Source organism: Spizellomyces punctatus, assembly GCF_000182565.1.
Source record: "Spizellomyces punctatus DAOM BR117 chromosome Unknown supercont1.1, whole genome shotgun sequence".
In the NCBI taxonomy this organism is placed as follows: Eukaryota; Fungi; Chytridiomycota; class Chytridiomycetes; order Spizellomycetales; family Spizellomycetaceae; genus Spizellomyces; species Spizellomyces punctatus.
In genome coordinates this window covers 2,203,388-2,220,852 of record NW_015971537.1, presented here as the reverse complement: position 1 = coordinate 2,220,852, position 17,465 = coordinate 2,203,388, and the positions used below count along the sequence as shown (strand labels likewise).

At 47.1% G+C, this 17,465-nt stretch overlaps 5 protein-coding genes across 5 annotated transcripts; 2 read left to right on the top strand and 3 right to left on the bottom strand.

Annotated features, from left to right (window-relative positions):
- Nucleotides 1-6,497: 6,497 nt before the first annotated feature.
- SPPG_08884 (uncharacterized protein) lies at nucleotides 6,498-6,887 on the bottom strand (the record flags this gene model as incomplete). Its single annotated transcript, XM_016757031.1, has 2 exons — nucleotides 6,498-6,731; nucleotides 6,801-6,887. The coding sequence occupies 2 exons, from the start codon at nucleotides 6,885-6,887 to the stop codon at nucleotides 6,498-6,500; spliced, it is 321 nt and encodes a 106-aa protein (XP_016613241.1).
- A 273-nt stretch (nucleotides 6,888-7,160) lies between these two features.
- SPPG_08883 (uncharacterized protein) lies at nucleotides 7,161-10,443 on the bottom strand (the record flags this gene model as incomplete). The annotated part of the gene is made up of 12 exons (XM_016757030.1): nucleotides 7,161-7,325; nucleotides 7,385-7,512; nucleotides 7,595-7,664; nucleotides 7,722-7,814; nucleotides 7,916-8,846; nucleotides 8,926-9,017; nucleotides 9,097-9,217; nucleotides 9,279-9,403; nucleotides 9,460-9,597; nucleotides 9,655-9,991; nucleotides 10,057-10,223; nucleotides 10,312-10,443. The coding sequence occupies 12 exons, from the start codon at nucleotides 10,441-10,443 to the stop codon at nucleotides 7,161-7,163; spliced, it is 2,499 nt and encodes an 832-aa protein (XP_016613240.1).
- Nucleotides 10,444-10,558: 115 nt separating this feature from the next.
- On the top strand, nucleotides 10,559-12,226 carry SPPG_00860 (uncharacterized protein). Its single transcript, XM_016749191.1, has 8 exons — nucleotides 10,559-10,686; nucleotides 10,747-10,771; nucleotides 10,856-10,895; nucleotides 10,966-10,979; nucleotides 11,035-11,123; nucleotides 11,210-11,646; nucleotides 11,710-11,826; nucleotides 11,884-12,226. The coding sequence occupies exons 1-8, from the start codon at nucleotides 10,659-10,661 to the stop codon at nucleotides 12,091-12,093; spliced, it is 960 nt and encodes a 319-aa protein (XP_016613239.1). The 5' UTR covers nucleotides 10,559-10,658; the 3' UTR covers nucleotides 12,094-12,226.
- Nucleotides 12,227-12,569: 343 nt separating this feature from the next.
- SPPG_00859 (uncharacterized protein) lies at nucleotides 12,570-14,423 on the top strand. The gene has a single exon (XM_016749190.1). It carries the CDS (start codon nucleotides 12,861-12,863, stop codon nucleotides 14,235-14,237), a length of 1,377 nt encoding a protein of 458 aa, XP_016613238.1. The 5' UTR covers nucleotides 12,570-12,860; the 3' UTR covers nucleotides 14,238-14,423.
- SPPG_00858 (uncharacterized protein) lies at nucleotides 14,367-17,455 on the bottom strand (the record flags this gene model as incomplete). The annotated part of the gene is made up of 15 exons (XM_016749189.1): nucleotides 14,367-14,628; nucleotides 14,695-14,870; nucleotides 14,932-15,100; nucleotides 15,165-15,276; nucleotides 15,340-15,446; nucleotides 15,510-15,593; nucleotides 15,656-15,772; nucleotides 15,833-16,006; nucleotides 16,085-16,309; nucleotides 16,364-16,464; nucleotides 16,525-16,626; nucleotides 16,691-16,838; nucleotides 16,905-17,023; nucleotides 17,100-17,181; nucleotides 17,243-17,455. 15 exons carry the CDS (start codon nucleotides 17,453-17,455, stop codon nucleotides 14,455-14,457), a joined length of 2,103 nt encoding a protein of 700 aa, XP_016613237.1. The 3' UTR covers nucleotides 14,367-14,454.
- Nucleotides 17,456-17,465: the final 10 nt, after the last annotated feature.

Below are 17,465 nucleotides of genomic sequence, written 5' to 3'. Positions count from 1 at the left end.
CTGTCACACGATGAACGATTTAAAATATGTATAGTAGTATATTGGTTTGAAAGCTTCAGTCGTCTTCCAACGCAGTCTATGGCTTGCATGCAGGACCGTTGATGTCCTCAAAAGCTTTTATCTATGAATTCACAGGAGGAAGAAGCAGGTCGAAAACTGCGATCTTCATCATCCTCTCCCACATTATATCCAGAATCATTGTAATGACATATCACCTTGAATTCCATCCCAGGATGAACCTGATGGCATAAATCGCATCTGCGGCGATAGTAAAATGGGCGTGCAATGAGGCGGAATTATTCAAGACGCTTCCAAAGACCCTGACCTGCGCTAGACCTAGTATGGAAACTGGCTGCCCGTTATTCCAGTTGTGTAATTATGTCGGACTATGTGGTTGCGGCACTGGTTTAGAACCTATGTTTCCCCAATGCAAACAGCAAAGAGGCGTGCTTCGTTGCCTGTTTCGCATCCTAAGTGTCTCATCGGGCTACCATGCTCCTGCGTGCGTGGCTTTTGCCATGTTTGCCTTCGGCTGTACATGCGTTTGTCCTTGCACTATTTTCAGAAGCGTATTATCCACTTCGGGAATTTGCTCAAATGTGATGTGCACATCAATTCTGCAATGCTCACTAGTTTCTATCACAACTGAACCAGTCACATAGAGGAAAGTACCCCGCTTTTTTTTCGTAACAAGGGAAACAAACCCAATCGCTGTGACCATAAAATTATGTACGAGTATCTTCTCGACGGAGATATGCGGTAAGGCCCTGCTTCTAATCAAAACTTGAACCACCTTTATTGTAGACAGCTTAAGACTGTTCTGGCCGGTGTGGTGAAGGAAGACGCCATATATGCACTCTTATGCTGGTTGCGGACTTCGGAATGCCGAGATGTAGTGGTGGTCGCATATCAGAAGGAAGCTCCAGTGGCAATGATACATGTTTTCCTTTTTAATTATTTATCATCCAGAAAGCAAGAATGATGGCCTTTGTGGGCATATCTTTTGTAGCTTTTACTGATAAAGTGTGCATGGCAAGTCCATCAGGAAAATCTGCGAGCCTCAATTTCCGTTGCGTTGACGAAGGCTCCGCTCAAACAGAGATTTAGGCCAGGAATCTGTCGTTCTCCCCGCTAAGCTCCCAAAAGGCAATGCATATGTAGTTCCCTACATAGACTCTATCGAAAGCGCCGCTTTCTGCACCGAGCTGTAGAGTTGCCGCGATCGGTATAGCGCAACCACAGTTTGAAAACTCGATGTAAACATTCGACAGGTCTTTCTTTCAACGAGGGATCCCGCCGTGGGTTTGTTGCCTTCTTGGTGAAGGCAAGGTCCAGAAGGATGAATTCGCAAGCATGGCAAACTTTAGTAGTACGTCCATGTTCCGAAATCGCCAAGACATTTGCTGGTTTGGTCCTCTGCAATGTCGGCAAGGCGAACAATCCGTCAATGTCTTCGGGAAGTCAACGACATTTAGGATTTGTGGCTACAGCATGATCCCACTTTTCTTTTTTTCGCTAAACCATGAACAACGGTTTTAGAATAAGATATATGTTGCACGTTTTAAATGCTTACCAGCTTCGTGCAGCTTGCATTATTTACAGACCACCGAGTCTAGTACAAATTGTTGAGAGTATTCTATCGTCAAATACCTCAATAGGTGACCGGTTATGGCCTTTTGCTGATGCAGCGACGGGCATACAGTACTGGGATCACGGCATCTATGTACTCATTCGCTTTCTTCCAGAAGTAAGTAAGGAGGTTATACTGGTTTGCCCCGGCCATGACAAACATTCCTGCGCCAATTGCCCTAGGCCAAGCATGACCCTGGATATGCCGCAGAAGAATGCCGCTTGCTCAACTTCCAATTGGATGTCAGTCAATTGGTCGCATACATACAGGACACGTTTGTGGAATTTGTGATATTCCTCCGGACATCCAAAAAAAACACCGCAAAGCGTGTGGACTGATACACTGGAAATATGAGTTGCAATCTGACGATGTCTATGGCGTGCTGTGCGATACCAAGGATCCACCATCTTGTGAGTCTGACAATAACAGTGCTACGGAGATATCAGCACCTTTTTCTCGGTCTCTGCAAACATTTATGAAGAGCCATGCACGCCTGTCGCCAATCATCTCAATACACCATCTCTTTCACCCCATTTTTGGTGGCCCCGAGGTTGTCTACGCGACCTGGCTATGGCAAACAGGAGCCGGCTGGGTACCTATCGTCTAATGTAACATCTCCATAATTATCCAAAACACTACACGGACAGCCCCCTTCTAGAAAACAAACAAGTCTAGAACGCAGAATCCGACCAATCGTGCATGTCTCAATGCGCCTCTTGGCAATGGGTTGCCTTTGCCCTGACAACAACTTAGTTCCTCGACCATGTAGAGATCGGAGCCTTCGGAAACAGTCTGTCAGGTTGTCCTCTGGGATAGAACATGAAAGCGTCCCCGACCTCGAGGTTCCTGTCGTCATGTTGAGACTAATGGAGACAACTCATGAGCCCGTTGCACCTCTAATCTTCAAATACCAAGAGGCGGTGGAGTAGGTCCTTTCCACTGGGTGGTGCAGAAGTATGGAATCATCGAGAGACCAATAGTCAAATAAGTTGCGCCTTTGGGTGCTGTGCTCGCTCTCGAATGCCCGCCCATCTTTACCTACACTCTCGAAAGCAGCACACGATGATTATGAACTTCCGGCGGAGCGCTAATGCCCAAAGATGTTCTTCAGGAATAGAACGCAGCGCTCTTGGTTGATCTCGTATCGCTGTCCAGCGGACTTCGAAGATGTCCCCCAAGGGACTCGGAAGGAGCAAGCATTCACCTGATATTGCCATAAAGAGGGTATCAGGGCTACTGGAAACTTTCTGGTAACCACAGGAAAGGCTACCCGAAGACATTTCCACCAACCCTAACCTGATCCGCATAGTTTAATATCTGAACAGCCAGTGCTTCACTTTTAGGACAATATTGGTTGCTTCCAGCATATGATTATCACAAATTACCGCCTTGGGCGGATTTGCATGCCTTGCCCTTCCGATGCGATTCTCGTGTATCGCCCCATTACGTCCAGGTTTCTTTAGGTTCCTCAGCCAAGATTTTGTGAGAGCTACGTAGAATGCCTCCCAAAGATTTTTATTCTAGTAACCTTACCCATTTAATTGGCATCAGCAACCGCAAGTGCAATTATGAGAACGAGATGGACTGCTGGCAGGCCGGAAAAGGAAGGGTACTTCGACAAGATCGTAAGGAGCCGGTTCAAGGACCTTCAGCTCAGAGTCGGCTGGATTTGAACTCGCCCAAAGGTGGCTATTACATAGTTGGTAAGTCTAGTCGTTTTTCGTGCCATGACCAAGACTTTTTGTGATGAGCTGCACGATTTATGCGGACCAGGATTAGAATGTTTGAACGGCAAGGTTAGATTGGAAGTATGTATACAGTAACCAGAGCATAGACTTGAGTACGGAAACTTTGCCCGCCCCGATATCTTCACGAACAGTTATTTGTTGAGCTTCCTTGCTCCCGGGGCGATCCAGTCAATCTGGTCCAGTATTGTTGGACACTAATAGCTGCGGCCTCCAACAGTAGGTTGACGTTTGGCAGTGAAATCTGATGCCAGTGATCTGGGTGCCCAATAGTAAATTGCTTCTATCATGAAGTTCATGAAGTAGACAGTTGGAACTGATGGTGATAACTTCCGGTTCCACCAGCTATTCCACACAATTGCAATTGTTCGCTCGGAGTCTTGAGCGGCCTACATCAGTACACTATTTATTCCAAGAGCGCCGTTTCTAAGCTGCCCCATTGGAAGGCAAGTATTCAAGGGATTGACTTTCTACGTCTCGTACATATTCCTTGGCTCAAGGTCTGAACAAATACCAACTGTCGCTATAATGGAGAGGGTGCCCATGCACTAAAATAATGTGATGACAACGTATATTTGTTACAAACGAATGTTGAAGCGCTCTCCCGCTCATGAGCTACTATTTCCTTAAAAAGGGCGCCCACTAACGGGAAGGAAATAAGGACTGTCTATGACTATCAAAGATTCCTATGTGGCCACCATCGATTCACCGTTCAATACAAGCTGAAAACTCTTCACCGCTCATGCCAACCACGGGATCCCTCGGACACCGTGCAATTTGTTGCATATCCTTCCGGAACATCTCTTCAGCCACCTTCATGTCGGCATCTTGAAATCCGTATCGAACTTCCAACAACTTGTTTGGAGCAGTCAAGCCTGGCGATATGGCTTGGAGCGGGTTCCATAGATGTGAACTGTGTCACATAGAACTGTAGAAGATCAAGTCATGCTCTCCTCTCTTGGTACGCGGAAACCCTGCATAAACTTTCCATCATGTGGGATACAGGACGGAACTGTGCCATAAGAGAACTATATTGTTCAGTACTGGCGAAAATCGATAGTTCGGCTCAATGAGCTGACAGAGAGGGTGCGTGCTTGGACGGATGGTCTTTGTGAACACATCAACCTGGTCGCTGTGAGATGTGCAAATGCGAATACCTGCCCATTGATACAAAGGGCAGAGGCGACTGTAATGGGGGACCTTACACGGAAAATGGAGCATCGGATGCACCCCAAATCACCACTGGTAGGCGAAGAGTCATGTCGAGGATGTATCGGTGTTTCTGCATTGTACGAAAGCAATTAACAAAGAGCATTGCCAGTTCAGCAACTGAGAGCGATAACATACATATTGTTTGTCTCTCTTCAAATACTGGCAATGAAGAGTGTGCGATAGTGCTCCACCAAATTCGCCGTCAGATGGATGCCGCACTTTGAGTCCCAGACCTCCCTTCATGAAGATCCAGCCAACACTGCTAGCCATTAGAATATCAAGGTACCAGGTCGGCTTCAAAAGGGTAAATGCAATTTCTTCTAGCCATGGGATATTGTCTACAATCGGAAACTCATGCTCGTCAGTCGAGGGCTTCTCCTGTAAACATGATCAATGTGCATGCTAAGTGATCACGATCAAGTATCAACGGCCGACGCTAGGTATGGCCCATCTTTAAAGTCAGACGCAACAGAAGGTCGCACCTAGCCCCCTACGCACCCAAGCGTTCTGTCACCTTCTCTGCGAATTTCCAAGCGAACTTTGTCGCCAAAAGCAGCAAATACAATGGTGACAGCATGAGAAACCCCCGTGCTCAATTTGGACAAAAAAGTGCTGGTAGGTGCAAGTGTTTGATACGATGCAGGCGTAATTTCAGGTGGAACTACGAATGGCTTCTGCTGCTGGCCTTGGTCTGTCAGAGAACTTATTTGACTGATTGTCGGGCATATCTTCTTTGGCAAGGGGCTTTAGAAATGGAGTGGCAGGTTGGGCAGATGGTCTTATACAAATAACCAAAAGTATACTGTGCTTCTTCTGTCAGCTTCAGCGGAGATATGATCCGGTGAAGCCATTGCATTTGTTTTGGCCCTGCGCAGAACACCTGAAATGTCACAGGAAGGTTGTATTATTGATATTGATGCTGAATCTTCGTTCAATTTCCGAGATTTGCAAGAGTACGTGAAAACTGTATAGAAAGGAAATAGGGACATGGCGCGACAGTGCACACGATGCACTCGCTTGACAATACGATGACACCGCAGGGTCGCTGCTCCTTGTCACAGATCTTCCCGGCTTTTGTTTTCATAATCACTCGGTATCTCTCCCTTCGTCTTCGCCAACAGGTTCATTCCAACAAAGAATAGCGCATAAGAAGAGCCTTAATGTTGTCTCCGGGTGAGCCTTACAATTCGGCATCTCCTGCCTAGATCTCTCGAGCTACTTGCTGTGGCGCAGATTATCATCGGAATTCTGCATTCCACTTCTGCATTTGCAGGACTTGATGTCTTGTTTGACAATGCTCACTATTGTTCTTTATAGGTAAAGGTTTCAAAAGAAAAGAAATCGCATCAAATCTACGCCTAACAGGCAGGCTACCTCCCTGCGTTTCTGGGAAAAGCGAAGGACGGAAGTGGATAGATGGAACAGGCGGGAGCATACTTGGTAACGACAGACACCCATCTTTGGCAACTCATGGGTTGTTTAATAGTTCTAGCTAGTACCCAAGCTCCGCATTGCATAATCCTTCCAGGCAGTGCTCCTTGCTGCTCTGAAGGGTTCGACCAACGCTCACGGCGCTCATTATAGGAAGGTAAACAATCAATGCTGAATCCGATTGACTTCAGAGTACATCAGACCACATTCTCCAGGCCCGCTACCCGCTGCCAGCGGAACCATATGCTCTGTTTTGTGTCGGAGTAAATTCCTTTAGCAGGATAACTGTTCTGTACTGCGCTAAGCAGGGCCGATCGTGAGGTTTGCCTGTGTCCCGACCTGCAACTTGCTCAACATTTACAATTACATTTTACAAATGGTTGAGGGATATTTCCTCTTGACACAGCTATACTTTTCAACCGCCTTGGGACAACATTTTGCATCATGACAGATCAAACGATCACATAGTCCATCTGACATCATATATCACCCTTCCTCTTCATCTTTCCAATCTTGTCTCTGCACTGCTGTTTGCTCTTGCCAGTTAATTCGTTAAACTTTTTCCAAGTTGCATCCATATTCGCCTTGTTTTTACGGTACAAGGCTGCTAGGAGCTGCGTCTCGTCTGTGTGCCACTGAGCCTTAGTGACCGATTTCTCAAATGTTGCGATGATTTCTGCATCGAGACTCTCGATGGTAAGCGCCTCTGAGTTCTAGAGTACAACAAGTGGGATCAGCAACGCAGATAGTCATTCGCATATACATTGCGTGCTGTATCTGACCTGTTCCATTTTCATCCGGGATCGCTGTATATGCAGTGGATCGACTTCTTTCGTGGAGTGCAAAGGTTCCTGTTTTACCGCGTCCATCTCATGAGAAGCGAACAAAGCGATAGCAGAAGCAGAGGACAGAGAAGGACTGTAAAAATAAGCAGTCACCCCAGGAGGGAAGCTTCCTGAACATAGCGAGAACCCCAGAAGAAAACGGGGGTCTCGCTTACTCATACTAGCTAAGCTTTCACACTGCTTCCAACCATCGTGATCTAGGACGTGGGAATGAGTAACAAAAGCGGAAGCTTCTTGACGGTTACTTGAAAAGGTATATGGCGCGAAACCACAGTACAGAAGGTAATCATTTGTTGTTTATTGGCTTACTATTCCAGTTTTTGCTGATGTTCGTCGGGACCGACAGACAGCATCTACGATCATAATAATATCATTTACAGGAGGAATTTGTCTCATAATTGAGAAGTCATATTCAGACGCCATCGTGTCGTGAAAGGCTTGATAAGTATCTACAATATTGCTCTGCATGGTGGATACATTAGCGATGCATCGGGTGTACATGACCGCAAAAACTAACTCACTGTAATGACTTTAATTAGCACAACTTCCGTTTTTCGATCGCCCAGGTAGTCGGCCATCTTGTTGACGGCAAAGCCGACATGCTCAGTGAGAGACCTTCGAAAAGCGTCACACACCTCCAGGACTTGCTCTTTGAAAGGAACGAAGACGCAGCAGGTACATGTAAGCGCGATGCTGGGCTCGGAATGGCTGTAGGAACCACTCAAACTTACCAGAGGTGCCAAATGCTTGCTTTACGAGTGGTTCTCGGGTCATGTCCGCGCGAGATCGAAGTTCAGACACCTTCACGAGCATATTACGAGTGTGAAGGGTGGATCAACAATCATGAATACAACAAACCTTCAACATGAACGCAGAAATAGGCTCCACGGCGGCTTTGGCGGTCTCAATAATGAATTCCTCGCACACGCGTTTGAGATCCTGGTCCACCAACTAAGATCATCCCATCAAACAATGGAAAGAACCGTAGCGGTGAGGGTGAGTACGGTTTGAATCCCGTTCTGTGTGAACTTGCGTTGAAAGCACCTTTGCACCTGCTTTGCATCCGCATAACTCTCCACAATAACTGGCGTTCCGGCAGACATTAGGCCTTTACCAATAGTAGATAATGCCTCTATGTTCCAGCGTGACCGTAAAAGAGCTGAAACCGCGTCTTGAAGGTGTAAAAAGTCCACGACTTCCTCCTTTCGTACAAAGTTGGCAGTGTACGGTGTTATATGCTCTCGCAACATCAATAAGTTCTTCATCAAAAAGAACTGTCCATCAAGCTTGGTTTGCTTTCCCGAAATTGTTTCTGCGGCTCCAATAAGTGATCGACGACAGCATTCCACAGCTTCCTGTGCGAGATCTTCAAATATTGGATTTGGGACGCATCGATAGAGCTTTCCAAGAATGTACAGCGTTCGGTGCATGGTTGGATACCATTCTCCCCCACCAAATACCAGTTTACCAATTGCACTTGCGCTTGGCTCCTGCTCTTCTTGAAGTCTTGCTGACTCATCATACTCGCCACCAACGTCATCTTCGTCAGATGGAGGATCCACTTCTAAAACCGCTGGAGATGAAGGTTTCGTTGGGCTCAGCACGGGTGCAACGCTGTACGCGGCTTGGATTGCTGTTGGTTGCGGCAACCCTCTTCCTCTCGCTAAGATCGCTAGTTCTTCATCTCTAGGTGTGAACCCTTCAATTTCTTCGCGAATATAGGTTTGACTTCTAAAAACTAATCGCTGCTGTGCATCTTCCAGGATAAACTTCACAACTGACTCGATCGGTTGTTTTTTCGTTTCCTCTCTTTCTGTCTCTCTTTCTTCGTGGGTTTCCACCTGACCCAGAGCTACGTCGGGAGAACCAAGGTATATGTGCAGTGTTTGGCATAACTCCGAAAGAACGTCTATCCGGGATTCTCGCAAAATGAGGGGGCGCAGTGTATCGTAAAGATACGCAGAAAGAGAGTCCAAGTAACCCCTAAGTTGAGTAAGCTTGAATACGTAATGCTTCGATGGACACCGCGATCACCGAAAAGAAAGCGCCAAATTTGGCTTACTCGAATTCTTCCTCGCCAAGATGAAAATATTGATGAAAGAGTGCCATTTCGTCAGCACATAGTCGCATGATGTAAGCGCAACCACTTCTTGACTTAAGAGATAGAGTTAGCTAGGGGGCATAGCGATACTGCCGTAAGTCACTTTGGGGGACTTTTAAACTATATACTTACGATCGCCAACACGTCACCGCTTTCCATAAGAGCCTGAATGTGCATAGCAATGTACGAACTCAAAAGGGTCTGCCGTACATTGAAGTAAGCGGACAGACAATCCCCCAAGAGCGCAAAGTACCTGTGACAACCCAACAGCCATTAGCAAATATGCATATCAGCAAGGTCAGGAGGCGACATACTCAGGATGATTTTCACAACGGGCCTCCAGTTGTGCAAGAAGAAATCTCAGATTAGGGGCAAGAGTGCGAAATTTCACATAAAAGAGGGACAGTTGCATGTTGGGCGTAAGTGGCTCATTTGGACCCTGATATGCCATGTTAGCATTGCATCCTGTACAGTAGGTATCAGGAAACGGTGTACCCTATTGGCGATCTTTCCTCGGATGTCGTTTGCCGTCAACCGCATCGTACTGACGAAGTGCATTTTTATGAGGGTTAAACCTCTTGTCATACATTGGCGGAACCTCATCAAGTAAAGTTCGGCATCCCGATAGTGCATCTGCGTTCATATGTTATCCACATCGTCTACATTAATGGGAGGGTCAAACAAACTTACATTGGCTTGGACAAATGCAATGCATTCGTCCAATCGCAGAAGCATTGGAACGAACTTGTCGTCCAGACAGACTTGATCTCCTGGAGAGCCGAACAGCTTTGCGATGGGTTCAAGCTCATTGAAATAGCTCAACCTGGTAGAAAGATGCTCCGCCATTTCCGCCAAATGCATTTGCTCTGCCAGTAACTTTTCGCAAGCAGTTTGGAGTGCTTTGGTCTTGTCCTCTACAGAGTCATAATTGACTTGTAGGCCATCCAACAGCTCGGCGGTCGATTCAACCTTCTTTAAAATCTCATCGCACGCGTCACGATAGGCGTACACCGTTGCGAGATATCCTCTGTATTCAGAGTTCTAGGCTCCGTCGAGATATTTGGCAGACACCCACCCACCCGGCACACATACCTGTATCCCTCTTCTTGACCACGTTCCATTTCTTCCTCAACCTTCTCGAACCAGTTAAAGAACTGCTGCGTGGTTTCAATCGGCTTCCGCAACCCTAATACAACGGAATACTTTGTGTCTTCTATCGCCGGCTCCACCTCATCGACTTCCTCGTCGCTCTCCCCCAGCTTTCACCAAATTAATACGACCCAAACAATTTGAGCGAGTAAGAGAGAGTCAATAAGTGCTCTGCGGTCATGGCTACCCAATACCAACCTCCTCTGGTATTGGCAAATGCGCACAAGCCTCTTGCAGCACCGTGACGGCTTTCTTTTGCACCTCCGTCAACAATAATCGGGAGTCCCAATTCTCCACATGTGCCCTTGGGGCGGTAGCAACTGCGGCCATTGTCGGCAACTACTTTCCCATCTATCATGCAAAGATGATATCTTTTGTTTGTTTTGGACACGAACCTCCAAAAACACGTCGTCCTTGAATGAGTCATAGCTGACCACGTTTGCCAAAGACTTCCCCACGTAGCGATCGCTTCACGATTTGCAATTTGCGTGAAATTGATCTTTCCCTCAAGAGAACGCACGCACTGAAACCACACCCTTTCCGTCATGCCATCGGACAAGGACACGTTGATTGGTATGCTTCATGAGGTGTCCTCGGTCCATCAATAGCTTATTGACAGCCTTTTTTATGTAGAGATGGGATTTAGCCCAGCCAAAGTGTACGGTCGTTACGACTAATGCGTTACTTCTGACGACAATGGTGGCATCAACTCTAACCAACCTGTTTCGAACCTTTTACATAGTGCTAAAGCCTTGCAGGTGACCAAAAATGCTGGGCTTCAGGTAAATATGCGGAAAGGAAATTTACATTTCAACCGCCGCCGCATAATTAACTCCAACTCTCATACTGAAGCCAGCTATGGACTGGTAGGTCCATGAATGTAGTTAGTAATGAAAAGTACTTGTGTTGAAGTTAAGTTAGGCTCTTTGCGCACGCCGAGGACCCAGATCCCACGGATGAAGAGCTCGCGTCAGGGAATGGTGGAGGTGGACGACCGGGTGATGTTGGCGGTATGTTGGAAAGCGTGCGATAGCTGTAGACGAGCCACCTCTTTATCTTCCCTTGCGCGATCCCTTTCTTGCACATAAAATGGTAGCTGAAGATGAAGGGGTGATATCACCGGAACAAGCAACGGCGCAATCATTGAAATGCGACGACTGCGGCAGACTTTTGCGTGACGCCGCCGCGGCCGAGTTCCACGCCGTAAAGAGCGGCCATACAAATTTCTCGGAATCGACAGAAGCGATCAAGCCACTGACGGAAGAGGAGAAGAAGGCGAAACTAGGAGAGTTGCAGGCGAGGCTTGCTGCTAAACGGGACGAAAAGCGACGCTTGGAAGCAGAGGAGGCCAAAGGTCGAGAGAAGGTCCGCCGGGCGACAGGAAAGGAGATGACTGAATTAAAGGAGAAGATAAAAGAACAAGAGATGCAGAAAGCATTAGAGGCCAAAAAGAGAGAAAAAGAAGAAGACCGGAGGGCCAAGGAAAAGATTAAAGCACAAATTGAGGCCGACAAAAGAGAACGCGCTCGACAGGTTAGAGGCTAATGATTGTCATATGAATATGGCGAGTTGCTCATATAAGCGCTCTTTACATAGGCAGAAGAACGCAAGTTAGCTGCGCAAGGAATTTCCACAACACAGCATCAAGTGGAAGCAAAGCCCGCTCCGGCGCCAGCTATCGTGTCGAAAAACTATGATGAGACACGACTACAGGTAACGGCATTCCTTGGACAATGTTGGCGGGTTTGGACCAACGTCATGCTCTTGCAGATACGCCTCCCCGACGGCGCTCCGATTACGCAAACCTTCCGTGCTGATGACCAACTCTCTGCCGTGTATGATTTTGTTGCAAAGAGCCGACCAGGCACCAGCTTCAAGCTTCTCCAAACTTTCCCTCGGAAAGTCCTTGATGGCGACGACCGCTCAAAGACGTTGAAGGAACTCAACTTGGTACCGAGCGCTGCCTTGGTGGCTCAATAGGTCATTGGATTTTTGCTGGAAATAAATGCACAACGGCCCACACTGGAGTGTTTCGTCTTCAAGCTATTTCGGTGCAGTATTCAGTATAGCCCTATGAGAGACGATGGAAATATTGGACGCAGGTCACAAGGACGACGACAGTCGATATCCGCCGCATCCAACACTGTGCGAGTAGTCCACTGCAGCCCTTGACAGGCGCAATTGCGTTTTGCACCAAAACCTTCAGCAATGATTTATAGGAAACAAAATCGTGCTGTACACAATGGTGCAAGAAAATGGATAATCAGCCGTTGAGCACTGTTGTAAAGAGAGCAGGATAGCGACGGGCTTCTAACATCGCTATTGTGCGCTCATCACGATCGCTGCCCAATGATGGAAACCACGAGTGGAATCTGAAAATCCTTGCATTTAAGCAGACGTTGTTGCCAGGACAACGTACATACAGTACCATGGTCCATAGGGTTAGGGTGCAGTGAGCTCAAGACACGAAAGCTAGTGAATTGGTGTAAACAAACAGATTTTACGACATTCATCAGAGTCTGACGAAAGTTTCTAAAGATATCGGGCATGTTGCACTGGAGTAACCCGTATCTAAGATTCAAGGTGCTCTTTCGGTTGGCTTGCAAATTCAATGTCAGGGTGCCTGCAAAAGCGTTTTGATTGAAGAGGAGAGCTGATCACTGTCGTCGAGTGAACATACAAAAACACCTCGACCAAGGCTGTCCATGAGAAAAGGCGTGTGGCTGTGCACTTGAACTTGGTGTACAATGGGGCAATCTGCTGCGAAGGGAGAACCTGGCCACTGCCCGTACGCAGTCGATCAAAGTGGGTGTACGATGGATCTCCCAGAAAGCATCTCCGTTCTACCTTCAAAAAGCGCGACTGTGGCTCTCCTGGGAGAACTACCACCCTCTGGTTACGGGAGTCTGCATGACTTACTTACTCGACAGCTCCAAATACTATTTCCAGAAACGCATGTTCCGCCCAGTGCTCTTGCAGGACTCCAAGTTGCTATAACTCGTTTTGAAGATTTTATGAGGACGAGACGAGAGTGCGCAACGTATAACTTTTATGCAGACCTTTTACCGCTCATTCATCGCTGGGCTACTGACTATAATGGAGATGAGGGTATCTGTGTGCGAACGCTGCGCCATGGAGAAGATGCGAGAACGTGCTTGACGAGAAGAACGATCCGCCATATCCTTGCACAAGCGTTTTTCATAAATGTGTTGCCACTGAATCAAAGCTACAGGGGGCGCTTGGGGGAGATAAGTTTTCACCGAATATACGTAGGCGGGGACGAGGTAGGCATTCATAGAACTCTGTGCCTTCTGAGCTACTTTGAACAAAACAAAAAAATCGATCAAACACCGCAAATGGGAGCGGAAAATGTGTCGTTCACTCGACGTACAAAAAACGCTATGCAAATTCCACAGTTTGCCTCGCTTGCCAGAAAGATCGATGTCACCCGCATTAACGTTCATACCGGACGCATGGAGTCGTCGGATGCTTCCGCAATTGTCGACTTCGCCAATAGGCGCCTGCACGTTCATTCTATTATCCCTTCCGCCACGCAGGAGGAGATATTATTTAGCTGCTGTCCAGAAGCATTTGTGGGATTGCTCTTCTGTGAAACCATAAGTGACGACGAGGTAATCATCATTAGCAATGTAAAGAGATTCTCCGAATATACGGGCTACGGAGATACATTCCAGTTTGCTGGCTTTTACAACGGCAGCCCACGATCCCATACTCTCTTGGCCCTGGATGCGTGTACATTCCGTCATTTTGATAAAGCCATGGTTGATAGGGATCTTCGCAAAGCCTATATGGCCTTCTCGTATGTGGCCTCTACTGAAACGGACGGTGCGCGAAAAATCACCACTTCGCACTGGGGTTGTGGCATATTTGGCGGAGAGATCCATTTGAAGTTCCTTCAACAAGTTCTCGCGGCATCGAGCGCCAATGTGGGATTGGACTATTCAACGTTTGGCAATGCAGAAGTGCAGGAGCGGTTCAAAGCATTACTGGCAGTGATTAAGCGTAAAGAGATAACCGCTGGACAGGTGTACGCTGTAATTTCTGGTTACAATGGGAAAAGGGAACACTTCTATGAATACGTCACGGCAAGCTTCGGAGCATAAAGAGGGTACATCATCACAGATCTCAACTGGAAACGACCGGGTCACAGGAGCATGCAGGTCGCCCTGGCTCGCGCAAACGTATGCCCGGTTGAGCAAAATTCGGTCACCAAACAGTCCACCTTGTGGCATTATCAGTCAAATAAAGATCTCTTTGTATATTTGCATATATATACATTCCATTTTTTCTATCTACAATGCGAGCTGACGGGCTCATTCATCACGACGCGGCATCTCCCGCTATTATCGTTGCCGTGATGGGCAATGCTGCCGTGGGTGTTGCCTCGTCCGTAACTGTCGTTTCTTCGTTAGCAGAAACTTCTGCTTCAGGTTGATTTACTGGATCCACTAATCCTGGTTCAGGTTGATCCGCTGGATCCTTTGATATTCCCTTCTGAAATGTCCAGTTAGAATAGACTATTGTATGATACATGTAGCGATCTACCCATGAATGACTCACCAGAGGCGGTGTTACCTCTCCGACTTCCAGCTCGCTAACAAGGCGTTGCTGGCTGTGATCGGGAGTGGATAAGGTTGTGCTTGACTGCGGTTTCTCCTCAACCTCGCCGGTAGATCCTTCCATATCCGCCATGTCCGTATCTTGTTGATTTGCCTGGGTAGCATCTGCGATAGTCTCTGTTGAGATAATTAGGGATCAGTAATGTGCTCGCCAACAAAAGTGCCTGCAGCCGCGCACCATTCTGCTCTGTGGTGCTTGTTTCCGCCCGTTTCCTTTCTTTCCGCCATTCCATCAGCAGGGTTTTCCCCGGTGCTTGATTGTCGATTTGTATTTCCACTTGTCTAGATCCATGAAAAAGGTACATATGGTGACGCATTGCCACGCGATACGAACGCCAGCTAAATCGCTATATAGCAGACATGTAAGTAATCGCAAAGGATTTGCAGGTGGGCAGCAAGATTCGGGCGCACCATATCCTTATGTAATGCATACTCTTCTTCGATACCTCCAGTTAGGTTACCACTATCGTCTAGCTGCTCATCCAGCTGCTCAAGTAGTGTGTCCAATGCCGGCATCATTCTTCTAATAGGGTAAAGTACTTTCAGCGCATCAAATTTGCCAATATCTGAAAGGTCGCGCTCACACCTTCTTTTTGCATCCCGCATGACTTCCTCTGCCTTGTCTCCTTGCGCCCACAGCGAAGTCATATGGTCACTGCCGAGCCAATTACTTCTCCTCACCGCATCTGAACCCTGGTGTGGAATCGGTCACTGAAAAATACTCTACTTCATTCAAGCATCCATTCCATAATCTACCTGCAATTTAGGTTTTGCTGCCCCTTCCTCTACCTTGATACGGGGTGTTTCGAAAGTTTGGCACGATCGGTTTTTCCATTCAATCTATCAATCCAAAACCAAATTAGTCGCCAAAAAACATACGGAAATGGCTAACCGATTCTCACCCAATTCCTTTCATGCGTAATAACGGTGCTCAGATTTCTCGCGAACAGTTTACCGTAAGGATATGTAGCTTCAGAGACGCTGTATGCACGATTCCGCGCATCCTTCACCCATGCTTCCTGCGATAAATAAATTTATATATGCTGTTTTCTCCTTCTGCGTTATAGGCCGTCAATCACCTGCTCGGACGTTAAGGTGTATGCCTGCTGCACGGCTTTGTTCAAGATGGAGTCCTTGTTCTCAGCAAATTCCTTTGCAACTTTATCTTTCTCATCTTGTGTCAACACCGACAGGTATTGCAAAATGATTGAAAACTGCGCCAAAATTTGCCGACGGAAGTAGGGATCTCGCAACTGCAATTATGGAGACGAGCCAATGTCTTGGTTATACAAGCCCACGCGAACCCGAATCATTGACTGGAAATAACATACCTCTAAGTCGAACAGATTCGGACTGGTCAAAAACTTGGGGAAAAAAAGTTCAATCTTGCCATTTGCAGATGGGTGTTTTGCGGCATCGATTTGCTCTGACGAGTCACTGGCTCTATGCTTCCTTTTTCGATCATGGGAGCCTTGTTTATCGTCTTTATGTTTTGCTGACTGCGAGGTGGTCTCTTTGTTGATGTCGTCAAATCTTTTTAGAGTCGCGTCTATCCCCTATAGCAAGCTCTGAGAATCCATACAGCGCAAAAGAAAGCTATCGTATGCTACCTTTTGAAATCTGTTGAAGTTGGCAGTTTGCCATAGAAGGGAGGGATTCGCAAAAAATCGCTGTAAATGCCAGAATATCCGGTATAGGCTTTCCTGACTGCCTGTAACACCAAACTACATTAACACGGGGTCCAGCCGAGCAATCTCGCGGCCTGCCTTACTGTTCAGTGCGTCTGCTTCGTCAATGTCCATGGGATCCTGTATGTCTTCGCCTTCATAATGCGTCTCATTCTTGACATTGAATTCTCCACGCAAATTGACACCTTTGGCATTCATTGTTCAGAATCGTATCAGGTCTGACGGAAGTAAGGTCCGCTTTTGCCTTACCAGATCTCTCGCTAAGAGGGTACACATTCGCCATGAACATCAAAATCCGCCCGGAAGTTACCGTATTTTTTGTTTTCGACAATCGTCGAAGGATCTCGTTACAGAGTCGCAAAAGCACCAACCCTTTTCCTTTACTTGGGTTTATCCCCTAGACCAAGACAACATGGTTATTAGATTGCGTTACCTCTTTGACAGAGAGAGTCAGTGCACTTACCACAGTTAATCTATCCGCACGGGTCTCCAGATACTCGACAACCCGCTCAGCACCGGATATCGTCAGCACATCGAGCAAGTCTTCGATTATATTAAAAGGAACGGTTTGGTCTTGAACGCCTAAATCCAATTTTCGCACCGGTGGTGGGTGAGACTAAATCTAACGAACAGTTTATCGTACAAGATGTCTGCCTACCAGCTTCGGTACAGTGCAACGCCGCGTCCAAGAGATCATAAAGGGCGGCGAATAGGGCATCATCTTCACGAGAAGACCTTTCCTGCAAGATAACGTCGCTTAATCTATATGAAGCATGCTTGCTCTGCACTTCAGACACGCACCACAATGTCAAGCATTATGGAGTTGAAGGCAGTGGAAAGCATTCCATGATATGCAGGCTCCACACTGAGCTTCTCCCGTACTGCTTCGCGAAACACTCGTGTTTTATCTTCCTTCGCCAACCCAGACACCTGCGCTAGCACATCCAAAAGTGCTTTTCGGATATCCTCTTCGGCCATGCCGTTTTTTCCAGTCGATCGTTTGAGATTTGACATTGTGAAGCTT

Bases quoted from the DNA above. Each gene is read 5' to 3' on its own strand.
- SPPG_00859 (XM_016749190.1), top strand. From the start codon at position 12,861: ATGGGGCAATCTGCTGCGAAGGGAGAACCTGGCCACTGCCCGTACGCA.
- SPPG_00860 (XM_016749191.1), top strand. From the start codon at position 10,659: ATGCCATCGGACAAGGACACGTTGATTG. The intron at 11,647-11,709 runs GTTAGAGGCTAA...CTCTTTACATAG, and splicing joins AAAGAGAACGCGCTCGACAG to GCAGAAGAACGCAAGTTAGC. The intron at 11,827-11,883 runs GTAACGGCATTC...ATGCTCTTGCAG, and splicing joins ATGATGAGACACGACTACAG to ATACGCCTCCCCGACGGCGC.